Source organism: Ornithorhynchus anatinus, chromosome X3 (assembly GCF_004115215.2).
Source record: "Ornithorhynchus anatinus isolate Pmale09 chromosome X3, mOrnAna1.pri.v4, whole genome shotgun sequence".
Classification (NCBI taxonomy): Eukaryota; Metazoa; Chordata; class Mammalia; order Monotremata; family Ornithorhynchidae; genus Ornithorhynchus; species Ornithorhynchus anatinus.
The window spans coordinates 33188928-33202784 of record NC_041751.1 but is presented as its reverse complement, the minus strand read 5'-3'; the positions used below and the strand labels follow the sequence as shown (position 1 = coordinate 33202784).

At 55.9% G+C, this 13857-nt stretch overlaps 1 protein-coding gene and 1 pseudogene across 1 annotated transcript; both read left to right on the top strand.

Moving 5' to 3' along the window:
• On the top strand, positions 778-1756 carry ORNANAV1R-PS3263 (vomeronasal 1 receptor ornAnaV1R-ps3263 pseudogene; annotated as a pseudogene).
• On the top strand, positions 4879-5928 carry ORNANAV1R3102 (vomeronasal 1 receptor ornAnaV1R3102). Its single transcript, NM_001253494.2, has one exon. The coding sequence runs from the start codon at positions 4879-4881 to the stop codon at positions 5926-5928; it is 1050 nt and encodes a 349-aa protein (NP_001240423.2).
• The last annotated feature ends 7929 nt before the right edge of the window (positions 5929-13857 follow it).

Sequence of the window (13857 nt, the reverse complement as noted above, 5' to 3'; positions counted from 1 at the left end):
TTGCTGTTTTCCGTATCTGAAATGTATCTGCCTCCCCGTCTTGACTGTTTACTCTCTGGGGGCAGGGATCACAACTAATAATAGTATTAATAGTAATAATGCTATCCGTTAAGGGTATACTATGTGCCAGGCCCCGTAGAGAAGCAGCGTGGCTCAGTGGAAAAAGCCCGGGCTTTGGAGTCAGAGGTCATGAGTTCGAATCCCAGCTCTGCCACTTGTCAGCTGTGTGACTGTGGGCAAGTCACTTCACTTCCCTGGGCCTCAGTGACCTCATCTGTAAAATGGGGATGAAGACCGTGAGCCCCACGTGGGACAACCCGATTCCCCTGTGTCTACCCCAGCGCTTAGAACAGTGCTCTGCACATAGTAAGCGCTTAACAAATACCAACATTATCATTATTATTATTACTGAGCGCTGGGGTGGATACAAGCCGATCGGGTTGGAGGCGGTCCCCGTCCCACGTGGGGCTCGCAGTCTCAATCCCCATTTTACAGATGAGGTGGACCGAGGCCCAGAGAAGCAAAGCGACCCGCCCAAGTCACGGGGCAGACAAGCTGTGGAGCCGGGATTAGAACCCATGACCTCCTGACCCGTCAGGTCCATGCTCTAGCCACTGCACCATGCTACCCACTCTACTGTTCTCTCCCAGGCCCCGAGGGCAGCGTCCTCCGTATCGTAAGCTCGCCATCAGTGACTGACCGGATTGACCGACGGGGTTTTCCTCCCATGTCACCGGCGGGAAGCGTCCGCCGGATCTAAGGGACCAATTCAAGAAAATGGACGGCACCGAGCTCTCCTTCGGGATCGTGCTTCTGCTCCAGGTTAGCTTCGGGGTCTCGGCCAACGTATTCGTTCTCCTGTTTTACTCCCACATGGCCTCCACCAACCGCAAGTTCAGCTCCTCAGACGTGATGGTCGCTCACTTAGCCTTGGCCAACACCGTCATCCTCCTCGCCGTCGGCATCCCGGAGACCCCGTCGGCCTGGGGACGGAGGAATTTCCCGAACGACGTCGGATGTAAAATCCTCATGTACCTGTGCCGGGTGGCCCGGGGCCTGGCCATCTGCACCACCTGCCTTACTGAGCGTCTTCCAGGCCGTCACCGTCAGCCCGGGCACCTCCCGGTGGGCCCGGATCAAAGCCAGGTTACCCGGCTGCGTCCTTCCCTCCTGCCTCCTGTCCTGGGGCCTCAGTCTGCTCGTAGATTTTGATACGGTGCTGAACATGACGAGCCCCCAGAACGGCAGCAGACTTGGACTCATGCTGGACCTCAGATATTGCGCGAAAGTCAGCGTCGGCGCGGAAACCACCCTGCTCATCGCCGTCGTGCCCTCGTTCCGCGACCTCGTCTTCGTGGGGCTGATGAGCTTGGCCAGCGGCTACGTGGTGCTCGTCCTGCACGGGCGCCGCCGGCGGGTCCGGCGCCTCCGCGCGCCCGGACGGCCCCCCGGGGCGGCGCCCGAGGTCAGGGCGGCCAAGAGGGTGGTGGCCCTGGTCACCCTCTACGTCCTCCTCTACGGGAGGCAGGCCATCGTGCCGATGGTCTTACTCAATCTGAAAGGAAATCCTCTACTGGTGAATTTCCATACGGTTCTGTCATTCAGCTTCTCAGTCCTCAGTCCGTTCCTGATGATTGAAAGTAACAGGAAAATGAGGACGTTCTGGAAAAAGGACCCCGCTTCCGGCACAGACGCTGCCTTCGGCCCCAAATCGGGGAGGGGCAACGGGTTTGCCCGGAAAGGACAAGTAAAATGAAAACTCTGAGCCGTTGGTGAGCGTAGAACCGATCGTACCGTTTAAACACAGGCGAAGACGGTCTGCTTAATAATTATGATATTCGTTCAGCACTTTTTTAGGGTGTTTGTCGAGCACTCACTACGTACAAAGCGCCGGGGTGTCCACGAGTTAATCAGGACGGACCCAGTCCCCGCCCCACATGGCGCTCACAGTCTTCATCCCCAGTGAACAGAGGAAGTAAATGAGGTCCGGAGAACTTAAGGGAATCGCTGACAGTCACCCAGCAGACATGCATCCCACCTCTCTGTTCTCCCCCAGCGCTTAGTACAGTGTTCCTCACATAATAAGTGCGTAATAAATACTAATCAGTCTGTCAGTCGTATTTACTGAGTGCTTGCCGTGTGCAGAGGACTCCACTAAGCACTTGGGTGAGTACAATGTAACACTAGAGAGGCACATTCCCTGCCCACAAGGAGCTTACTAATACTGATGATCGTCTCGCGTCTATTACAGTGCTTGGAACGGAGGAAGTCCTTACAGATATTATTATTACCGTGGTGACTCTGATTCCAAGCTTGAAGAGTTAGATCAGCTTCCTGCCGTAATTTCTCTAAATCAGCCCATTTGTGTAGCTTTATCTAATTCTAAGGCTTGACAGGTAGGAGCTTCAGGACGTGAACTTTTTGCACCCAAATGTCCGACACCTAGAAGTCTGCGTTTCCTAGTTCCAAATCAGCCCCCTTTTACAGATGAGGAAACGGAGGCACAGAGAAGTGAAGTGCCTTGCCCTAGGTCACGCAGCAGACAGGTGGCAAAGGCAGGATTAGAACCCTCGTCCCCCGAGTCCCAGGCCTCTGCGCTTTCCATGAGGCCACAACGCACCGTGGGCTCGGGAGTCAGAAGACCTGGGTTCTAATCCCAGCTCCGCCCCCCCAATCTGCTGTGTGACCTTAGGCCAGTCACTACGCTGCTCTGTGCCTCAGTGACTTCATCTGGAAAAGGGGGATGATTTGGGATTGTGAGGTCTTCGTGGGATAGGTTAGCTTGCATCTACCCCGGCGCTTACTACGGTGCCTGGCACATAGTGAGCGCTTAACAAATACCACAATCATGATTACTATCACTACAGTATTCCGCTCACAGTTAGTATTCGACATGCACTCGTGATTGATTAATTCAGCAAGATTCAGTGGGGGTTTGGGTTCGAAACACGGCCTAGGAGTCAGAAGGGACTAGGTTCTCGTACCAGCTCTGCTGCTTGTCAGCTGCGTGACCCCGGGCAGATCACCCCACCTCTCCGTGCCTCAGTCGCCTCATCTGTAAAATGGGGATTTAAGACTGTGAGCTCCACGCGGGACAGGGACCGCGTCCAACCCGATTTGCTTGTATCCACCCCAGGGCTTACTACAGTGTCCTGTACGTAGGAAGTGCTGAGAAATACCAGTTATTATTCCAGATGTACATGTGGTCCTTCAAGAACGTTTCATTTAAATAACGTTTTGGTTAATAAATGTAACATTTTAAGTTGTGTGTGGCTTATTTTTTAAAATCAGGACTGTTGTATTCCCACTGTACTAAGCGGTCGGAAAGTACAACTGGGCAGCAGATAGAGGCGATCCCTACCCGACAATAAGATAATCAAGCGCTCGGTACGGTGCCCTGCACACCGTAAGCGCTCGATAAATGCGATTGAATGAATAATCAGGTGGGACACAGTCCACGGCCCTCACGGGGCTCACAGTCTAAGTAGGAGGGAGCTGAATCGGCATTTTGCAGATGGGGAAAGTGAGGCACGGAGAGGTGAGCTGATTTGCCCGGAGTCACCCGGCAGACTTCGGGCAGATGGGGAATTCGAACCCAGACCCCCCAGTCCTGTGCTTTTTCCACTAGGCCCTGCTGCTTCCTCATTCGGTCAATTAGTAGCAGATAATAGGGGAGAGCTTTGGGCTTTAATCTAGGGCCAGGTTTGGGGGATTCGGGGAGTGCAATCTCAACATTTTCAGAGATTTCCCCCACGGGAGAAGATCAGCGCCGAGAAGGAAGTCACTCCTTCGCCCAAACGCACGTTAATCACTCCCCGAGGGAGGGGAGAGATGAGAAAAGTGGCTGATAAATAAATGGTGCCTCGACCTTGTCCTGACAGGTACCGCTCGCTCGCGAACCGTCCACTCGGAGGACGGCGGGGACCGAAGAGACGTGAGTACGCTGAGCACGATAAAGCCATTTCTCTGCCCTGAAGATACCAGTGTCAGGAGTTTGTGTCCCATCAGCTCGCTGGGGGCAGGAAACGTGCCTACCGACTATTACATTGTGTTCTTCCAACCGCTCAGTACAGTTCTCTGCAGATAAGTGCTCAGTAAATACCACGGATTGATCGATTATTGTACTCTCATCTGTTTCTAACCGGGGGGGGGGGGGGGGGGGCGGGTCAGGCGTCTGTATTCTCTTTCAATAAATTCATCCTCTCTCTCTTTCTCCCTCCCATTCTCTCCTTTCCTTGGCTCGCAGATTGCTTGGCAGGGTGTTTTGTCTGCTTGTAACTTTTCTCTCACACGCTCCCTCTCTCTCCTCCCCCTGCTTCCAGGTGGCTTTGCAGGCCGGCTCGTCCGTTTCTGACTTTTTTCTCTCCCCCTCTCCCCCTTCCTCCTTGCTCCCCGGTTGCTTGGCGGGGGTGTCTCATCTGTTTCTTTCTCACACTCTCCGTCCCTCTCCCTGCTCTCAGGTCGCCCTGCGGGGAGCCTCGTCTCTTTCTAACCGGTGCAGGCATTTGTATTCTCTTCCAATAAACGTATTCTCTCTCTCCTCTTTCTAACTGGGGCGGTGCGGTACCTTCGCTCTTTTAAATTTTCTCACACTCTTCCTCTCCCTCTCTTCCCCCTGCTCTCAGGGTGCTTTACAAGATGCCTAACCCGTTTCTCCCTTTTTTCTCCCACTGCTCCAGTCTCTCTTCCCCCTGCTTCCAGGTTGCTTTTCAGGGTCCCATCCGCTTCTAACTTTTGCACACTCTTCCCCTCTTCCTCCTTGCCCCCCGGGTCGCTCCGCAGACTGTCTCGTCTGTCTCCCTCCCCCGCTCTCCCTCTCTGCTCCCAGGTTGCTTGGCAGGAAGCCTCCGGCCTGCCTCTACCCGGAGAGTCCGGAGAATGAACGCACGGGAGATCTCGTTGGGAATCGCGATCGTGCTGCAGTTCGGCATCGGGGTGTCCCAGAACGGATTCCTCTTCCTTTTTTATACCCTCACGTTCGCTTCCGGCCACAAGTTCAGCTCCGCCGACGCGATCCTGGCCCACCTAGCCTTGGCCAACACCATGGTCCTCCTCGCTCTCGGAGTCCCAGAGACCCTGTCGGCGTGGGGACGGAGGAACTTCCTGGACGACGTCGGATGTAAAATCCTCGTGTACCTGTACCGGGTGGCCCGGGGCCTGGCCATCTGCACCACCTGCCTCCTGAGCGTCTTCCAGGCCGTCACCCTCAGCCCCGGCACCTCCCGGTGGGCCCGGATCAAAGCCAGGTTACCCGGGTACGTCTTTCCCTCCTGCCTCCTGTCCTGGGCCCTCAGTCTGCTCCTAGATTTTGATACCCTGCTGTACGTGAAAGGCCCGGGGAACAACGACAGCGCTCGGCTCCTGCTGGACCTCAAATACTGCACCGAAGTCATCGCGGAAACCACCTTGGTCATTTCGATTTTGGTCTCCCTGCGCGACGTGTTCTTCGTGGGGCTGATGAGCGTGGCCAGCGGCTACGTGGTGTTCGTCCTGCACGGGCACCACCGGCGGGTCCGGCGCCTCCGCGCGCCCGGACGCTCCCCCGGGGCGACGCCCGAGGTCCGGGCGGCCAAGAGGGTGGTCGCCCTGGCCGCCCTCTACGTCCTCCTCTACGGACGACAGACCATCACGATGAGCGTTTTGGTGAACTTGAGCGAAAAGTCACCTCTGCTGGTGAACGGTCACCTGGTTTTTTCCCTCACCTTCTCGGCCGTGAGTCCGTTCCTGATGATTCACAGCGACAGGAGAATCGGGACCTTCTGGAAGAGGGGATCTGCAGCTTCCCACGTGGATCCCTCACGGCGTTCCGGGGAAGCCGCCTGCCTTCCTAACGTGAGTCCCAGTAGAAAGAGGGGACCAGACGTCCCCATCTGGGTGATGCCCTCTGTCTATTCGTGGGGCTGGGTGACCATTCAGCTTCCTTTGTGAAGCGGCGCGGTGTAGCCGACGGGGCACGGGCCCGGCGGTCGGAAGGTCATGGGTTCTAATCCCAGATCCGCCGCTTTTCTGCTGTGTGGCTTTGGGCCAGTCCCTTCACTTCTCTGCGCCTCAGTCACCTCATCTGTCAAATGGGGATTAAGACTGCGAGCCTCCCACGCGGGGCCGGGGACCGTGTCCGACCCGATCGGCTTGCATCCGCACCAGCCCTTAGTACAGTGCCTGGCACGTAGTAAGCGCTTAACGAATACCGCAATTATTATCATACATAGTTAAGCGCTCACTATGTGCCCGGGGGAGCTACGAGATCATCGGATCCCACCTGAGGCTCACGGTCTAAGCAGGAGGGAGAACGGGGATCGAATCCCCTTTCGGCAGATGAAGAAACTGAGGCACAGAGAGGTGAGGTGACTTGCCCGAGGTCGCACGGCAGGCTAGGGGCGGAGCTGGGATCAGAATCCAGGTTTTCTGACTCCCAGGCCTGGGTTTTCCACCGAGCTGGGCTTTTTCCACCGATGTCTGCGGGGGGTTCGATACTGGATCTCCAGAGCCTTAAACCTAGCCCAGTTTGGGGTTATATGGGCAACTTTTTACGGTGGTATTTGTTAAGCGCTTACTATGTGCAAAGCACTGGTCTAAGCGCTGAGGGATACAAGGTGATCAGGCTGTCCCACGGAGGGCTCACAGTCTTAATCCCCATTTTACAGATGAGGTCACTGAGGCCCCGAGAAGCGAAGTGACTTGCCCAAAGTCACACAGCGGCCAAGCGGCGGAGCCGGGATTAGAACCCGCGACCTCTGACTCCCAAGCCCGACCTCTTTCCCTGAGCTCTTCTCACTCTTCGCACTCTCACACCGTTACTGCTCTTGCCCTTCCATGCGTCGAGGCAGCCCAGATCCAGCCCGGTTCTTTCCCTGGGGATTCCCCAAGTGGCCAGGACAGCGCTTAGTACAGTGCTCTGCTCACAGTAAAGCGCTCAAGAAATCCGATCGAATGAACAACTTTATCCGGCTAAACCCGAAACTCCCAATTCCCCTGGAAGCTGGTCGAGGGCAGGGAACGTGTCCATTTATCCTGCTACCGTCCTCTCCCAAGCACTCAGTACAGTGCTTGGCACACAGTAAGCGCTCAGTAACTACGACGGATGACGGGTGGTGAACCCCGGCCTCCGGTAAATCGTAGTTCTTGAGCGCTTTCTGTGTGCCGAACACTGTACTAAGCACTCGGGAGAGGACGGCAGAATGGAATCCGTAGCGTTCCCTGCCCGCAGGGAAGGTGGAGAAGGGGAGACAATCAGGTGACAATCAGGCAGTCAGTTGCATTTATCGAGCACTGTACTAAACGCTTAAAGGCAGACAATATAACAGAGAAGGTAGTCACGTTCCCTGCCCAAAGGGAGCTTAGAGTCCAGAGTGGTAGACAATCCATTAATCGATGTTATTTACTGAGCGCTTCCACTGTGCGGAACACCACTAAGCTCTCGGGAGAGTACAATCTGAGTCGGTAGGTGTTCCCTGCCCACAGGGAGCTTACAGACCGACATTTATTCCTCGATCCCTGAGTGCAGAGCACTGCACGAAGCACTCTGAAGAGTACAATACAGCTGGTAGACGCGTTCCCTGCCCACGGCGAACTTCCAGTCTAAAGAGAAGGGAGGTGACAGCCGGGGACGACTTCCTGCAAGACCCGTTTTCTTTTTAATAAGCCTCGGAGGTCCGGAGAACCGCAGCGCGGTGGATTTAAGGTGGGAGGGAGGTTTCAATTTCATTGGATAGTATTTATTGAGCGCTCTGCACTGGACTGAGCGCTCGGAATGTACAATTCGGCAACAGAGAGCGGCCCCCGCCCGGTGACGGGCTCATCAAGGGGGAGAGTTGGAAACGGGTAAATTATTTTGGGAGGGAGGAGTGTGTAAACTGGGGAAGAATGAGAGGAGAGAGAGAGAGAGCGGGTCCAGACTGACAGAGAGCCCGGTCGGATCCGCCCAGACGATCGGTGCTATTTATTGAGCTCGGAATTTTGGGTTTCGTTACCTTAAAATGCTGCCTGCTGAGCGTTTACGGCGCGCGCCAGATCCTGGACTAAGCTCGGGGGTAGAAACAAGCTAATCAGGTTGGACGGTCCATATCCCACGCGGGGCTCACAATCGGTTCCCGTTTTACAGATGAGGTAACCGAGGCCCAGAGAACCGGAATAGGTGGTTGTGACAGTACAGTACATTCGGGAGACTTGATCTCTGTCCTCAGGGCGCTTACGGGCTAGGACGTTAAAATAATTCACGGCCAAGGAGAACGAGACCCCGAGTGTAAGTATGCATACACGAGGGCTCTAGCCGTGGGGTGAGAAAACATTCAGAGGATGAGACTAAATGGACAGGTGAGGCAGTGGAGAGGAAAAATAGCTCGGTAGCTTCGGCCTTAGTCGGGGAGGGCTTCCCGGAGGCGATGTCAATCAACCTACAAAGCGCTGGGGAGAATACGCGTGGCCATTGGTGACGGTTCCGCCCGTGCCATTTCACGCAGCGGATGAGGTCCGTCCAACGGTCCTCGTTCCTCTCCAGAAAGGTTGTAGAAGCTGAATGAAAGTTTACTCCCCGTGGAGGTGGAATTACTACCGACGAAGGCACGCGCCCCGTGCGTGACACACAGCTGGGTGGATGGGCTGCGAGTTCTGAAGATAAGGGAAAAAAAAGTAAACTCTTTTCACTGGATTCCAAACCTCTTGCCCGTTTAACCCCCTTCTCAAATCTGCAGAAGCCCCTTACTCGAGCGCCTTGAAACTCTCTCCCCACAACCGACTATGTATATATATATATATATTTATACATTCACACATATATCTGGATACATTCAAACCATCATCGGTAGTATTTATTAAGCGCTTATCGTGTGCAGAGCACTGTACTTGGGAGAAAATCCCCCCTAAAGCCCACCTCCAACAAGTCTTTCCCGAATAATTCCCAGCATCCCAAACTGTTGACTCCATCGGCCTCTCTAGAATTGATTGATGCCCAACCTCAGCACGTAGGTATCGAACGGTGTAATCGATCAATGAGTCCGATTCCTCAACTCAGCAAGCACTTACAAAATGCCGACGGATGAATGAAGTGTTCTGGGGTTAGAATGGGGTTCATTTTTTACAGGGTGAACCACCTGGTGGGTCCTAAGAGGTGAACTGCGTTGGACAGTTTCTCCGTCTTCCTTACGTAGGACGGTTCTGTGGCCGTTATGAATTCTCTAGGCTGGAATCCCCCCCGAAGATTTTCCTTCATTCACTGCATCTGGCGGGTTTTTCCCTCGCGTGAATCCTCGGGTGCTTAACGAATGGAGACGGAAGGCTTTCCCCCATTCGCCGCACTTAAAGAGTTTCTCCCCGGTGTGAATTCTCTGATGGTTGAGAAGGCTGGAGTTCCGGCGGAAGCCCCTCCCGCCCCGATTACATTCGTAAGGTCTCTCTCCGGCGTGAATCCTCCGATGCGTTTTAAGGTCGGGCCGGTGAATAAAGGTCTCCCCACGGTCCTTACACTCGAAGGCCTTTCTCCGACGTGGATCCTCTCGTGTTTACCGGGCGTCGAGTGGAGCCCCAGAGCCTTTCCGCACTCGTCACGTCGGTCGGGTTTCTCGCCGGCGTGACTCCTCCGGTGTTCATTAAGGTCCGAGCGGTGACCGAAGGCCTTCCCGCACTCCTGACACCGGTGGGGTTTTCCCCCGGCGTGAATCCTCCGACGTCCGACGGGGACGAAGTGCACTCGGAAGCCTTTCCCGCACTCGTCGCATCCGTAGGGCTTTTCCCCGGTGTGAATCCGCTGATGTTTCACCGGGGTGGAGTGGAGACCGAAGGCTTCCCCGCACTCGCGACGGGCCTACGGCTTTTCTCCGCTTTGGATTTTCTGATGATGAGTGAGGTTCGAGTCCTGCCTGAAGAGTCTCCCACCCTGGCTGCACCCGTAGGGTTTCTCTCCTCGCGCGAACCCTCCGATGCCCGACGAGGGTGGAGTGTTGGCCGAAGGCTTGCCCGCATTCCTCACGCCGGTTCGGTCTCTCTCCGCTGGGAATTCCCCGATGCTCGGCGAGGTACGAACCGGGTCTGAGGGTCTTCCCGCACTCGGGGCACCTGTGGGGTTTCCCTTCCGTTCGAATGCTCTGCTGCTCACTGGGAGACGAATTCCGCCGGCGGGACCGCCCGCACTGAAGGGGCGGCGTCTCCGGGGAGGTCCGAAGGTCGCCTTGGCTCTTTCCCAGACCTCCGTCCGTGCTGGGGGAGCTCCGGGGCCTCTCCCGGGTGAGGGTCTTGCGCTCCATTTCTAGGCCGCCCCCCCAAAGCCATGAGAATTCCCAGCCTCAGTTTTTCCCAATGACGCCTAGCGCGGATTCGTCCCTTCAGAAACGTCCCGCTCCGGGGAAGTGGGGTCCTCGGTCGCCGTTCTGGTTTCGCAACCTAGAATGCGATAGAAGACGGCGATCTTCGGTGAGAATGGAGAAGCAGCGGGGCTCAGTGGAAAGAGCCCGGGCTTTGGAGTCAGTGGTCACGGGTTCGAATCCCGGCTCTGCCACTTGTCAGCTGTGGGACGGTGGGCGAGTCACTTCACTTCTCGGTGCCTCATTTACCTCATCTGTAAAATGGGGATTAACTGTGAGCCTCACGTGGGACAACCTGATTCCCCTGTATCTACTCCAGCGCTTAGAACAGTGCTCTGCACATAGTAAGCGCTTAACAAATACCAACATTATTAAAGAGCCCGGGCTTGGGAGTCAGAACAGTGCACATAATGAGCGCTTAACAAATGCCATCATTATTATTATGGGCCCAGCACTGTTTTAAGCGCCGGAGAGGATACGAGATGATCAGGTTGTCCCACGTGGGGCTCACAGACTTAATCCCCATTTTACAGATGAGGTCACCGAGGCCCAGAGAAGTGAAGCGACCTGCCCGAAGTCAAACAGCTGACAAGCACTGGGGCCGGCACTTGAACCCATGATCTCTGACTCCCAAGCCCAGCCTCTTTCCATTGAGCCCCAGTAAACTTTATTTTATATTTTGTGTATATTATTATTTTATGTATTTATTTAATGAGGTAAGTTGGAATGAACCGATGGGCAGTGGAATGGGAAGGGAAATTCCTAACCGAATTTGGGTAGCTCCAAAGATGAAAAGTCATCTTATTTTTCTGGTGTTCTTATAAACTGGTTGCGGAATTGGGCTTCCCAAGCGCTTAGTCCAGTGCTCTGCACATAGTAAGCGCTCGATAAATACGGTGGAATGAATCTCTCCCCCTTTCTCTCAGCTTCCTCGAGTCACCCAGTTAGTTGCGGGAAATCTGCGACTGAGGCAGGAGGGCGGAGGAAACCCAACCGCCTTTCCTTCAGGGCCTCATTGGAATAAGAAAACCCTTAGCGGGCTGGAGCTAAACCCGTCGTTGGGCAGGGATTGTCTCCGAATTGTCCATTCCAAGCGTTTAGTCCAGTGCTCTGCACATAGTAAGCGCTCAATAAATGCTACTGAATGAACGGAGCTGGAGTTTGGAATTTGTTTGAGAGAAGACCCCCCCCCCCTCCCGAAAAGCTCGGCCTCTTGCCAGCGGATGGTCGCTTTGCTCAGTCCCAAAACACCTCCCTCAATCAGATAATTAAATGTGAAACTGCCAAGGAGGTGATGAGGCGGCGATAGAACAAAATCCCGAATGATAATATAAAAAAATAATCATTTGCAGTCGCTCTCCCAAGCTGGAAATGCCCAGAGGCTGGTGGTTTAATCCCCATTTTCGAAATTCTCCTGCATTAGATTTTGCTAATTTGGTAAAAGAGGTATAGAAGCAGGCGTTCATTCCTTCGTCCTTATTGAGCGCTGACTGTGTGCAGAGCCCTGTACTAAGCGCTTGGAACGTCCAGTTCGGCAACAGCCTGGCGCCGCGGAAAGAGCCCGGCCCTGGGAGCCCGACCACCTGAGTTCTGGTCCCCATTTCGCCGCCTCAATCGTTCAGTCGTATTTATTGAGCGCTTACAATAATAATAATAATAACGTTGGTATTTGTTAAGCGCTTACTATGCGCCAAGCACCGTTCTAAGCGCCGGGGTAGACACAGGGGTCGTCAGGTGGTCCCACGTGGGGCTCACGGTCTTAATCCCCATTTTACAGATGAGGTGACTGAGGCCCCGAGCAGTGAAGTGACTTGCCCAGAGTCACACAGCTGACAAGTGGCCGCGCGGGGATTCGAACCCATGACCTCTGACTCCAAAGCCCGGGCTCTTTCCACAGATCCAAACCGCTTCTCTACAGGGCAGAGCCCTGGGCTAGGCGCTGCTTCGGCGACGGAGACCAGCTGCGTGACCTCGGGCGGGTCACTTCATTCACCCATTCGATAGTATCTACTGAGCGCTTACTACGTGCAGAGCACTGGCCTAAGCGCTCGCAACGGACAACTGGGCAGCGGATAGAGCCCATCCCGGCCCACTGACGGGCTCACGGGCGAAACGACTCAGCTTCGCTTCTCTGGGCCTCAGTCTCCTCACCCGGCAAATGGGGACGAAGACTGTGAGGCCCAAGTGGGACCACCTGATGACCTCGCATCCACCCCGGCGCTTGGAACGGGGCCTGGCGCCCAGGAAGCGCTTAGCGGCTACCTTGTTTTCGGGGGAGGGGTGCCGGGAGGGTGGCGTCTCTCCGCCCCATCAATAAATAGGTCATTATTATTATTATCAGGCTGGATTAGCGTGTCAATGAGCCCCGACCCTCCCCGGTCCCGTGCCTGCGGGCATCTCCAAGGCCGCTCTTCCTCTGGGAGGGTGTCTGGGGGGCAGAGGGGAGCATGTCCCGGGAGAGTTGGTGGGCGGTGGGCCCCTCATTCTGCGGAGGCGGAGCTGCCCGGGCCCAGGGGCGGGGGGACCCCCCCGACCCCCCGTTTTTGGGCCAGCAATTCCGGGCCTTTCGGTACGAGGAGGCGTCGGGCCCCCGCCAGGCCCTGGGCCGCCTGCGGGAGCTGTGCCGCCTGTGGCTGAGGCCCGACCGGCGCACCAAGGACCAGATCCTCGACCTCCTGGTCCTGGACCGGTTCCTCAGCATCCTGCCCGCCGACACCGGGGCCCGGGTGCGGATCCGGCGCCCCCGGAGCGGCGACCAGGCCGTGCAGATGGTGGAGGAGCTGGAGCGGGCGATGGAAGGAGGCACAGAGGTGAGGAGGGGGGAGACGAATCACCGTGACCGTGTCGGTAGCGGTTCGGCCCTCACTATGTGCCCAGCACTGTTCTAAGCGCTCGGGGGCGGGGGGCGGGGGGGGATAGAAGGGCATCAGGTTGGCCCCCCCGTGGGGCTCACGGTCTGCAACCCCATCTTCCAGCTGAGGCTCAGGGAAGTGGAGTGACTTGCCCAAGGGCACACAGCTGAGAAGCGGCGGAGCCGGGATTAGAACCCATGACCTCTGACTATTCTGCTCATGAGGTGTCCATCCCCCCGATTCTATCTATGGTGACTACGTTGGCCTGTTTTTGGTCCGTCCGTCTCCCCCCATTAGACCGTGGGCCCGTCGCCCAATTGTATATTCCGAGCGTTGAGTACAGTGCTCCGCACCTAGTAAGCGCCCGGTAGATACTATCGAATGAACGACCGACTCCCCAGCCCGGGCTCTTTCCACTGAGCCACGCTGCTCCGAGGCACTTCTCCGTGCCTCAGTTTCCTCGTCTGCCAGATAATAGGAATACTACTAGTGAGAAGGATGCTATTTTTACGCGCTTACTATGTGCCGGGGGGGCGGGGGGGGGGCCTTGGTAAGCGCCTACTGTCCATCAACCGGTAGAGAAGCAGCGTGGCTCAGTGGCCAGAGGCCCCGCTTGGGAGTCCGAGGGTGTGGGTTCTAATCGCCTGTCTGCTGTGTGGCCTTGGGCAAGTGGCTTCACTTCCCCTGGGCCTCAGTCACCTCATCTGGAG

Bases quoted from the DNA above. Each gene is read 5' to 3' on its own strand.
- ORNANAV1R3102 (NM_001253494.2), top strand. From the start codon at position 4,879: ATGAACGCACGGGAGATCTCGTTGGGAATCGCGATCGTGCTGCAGTTC.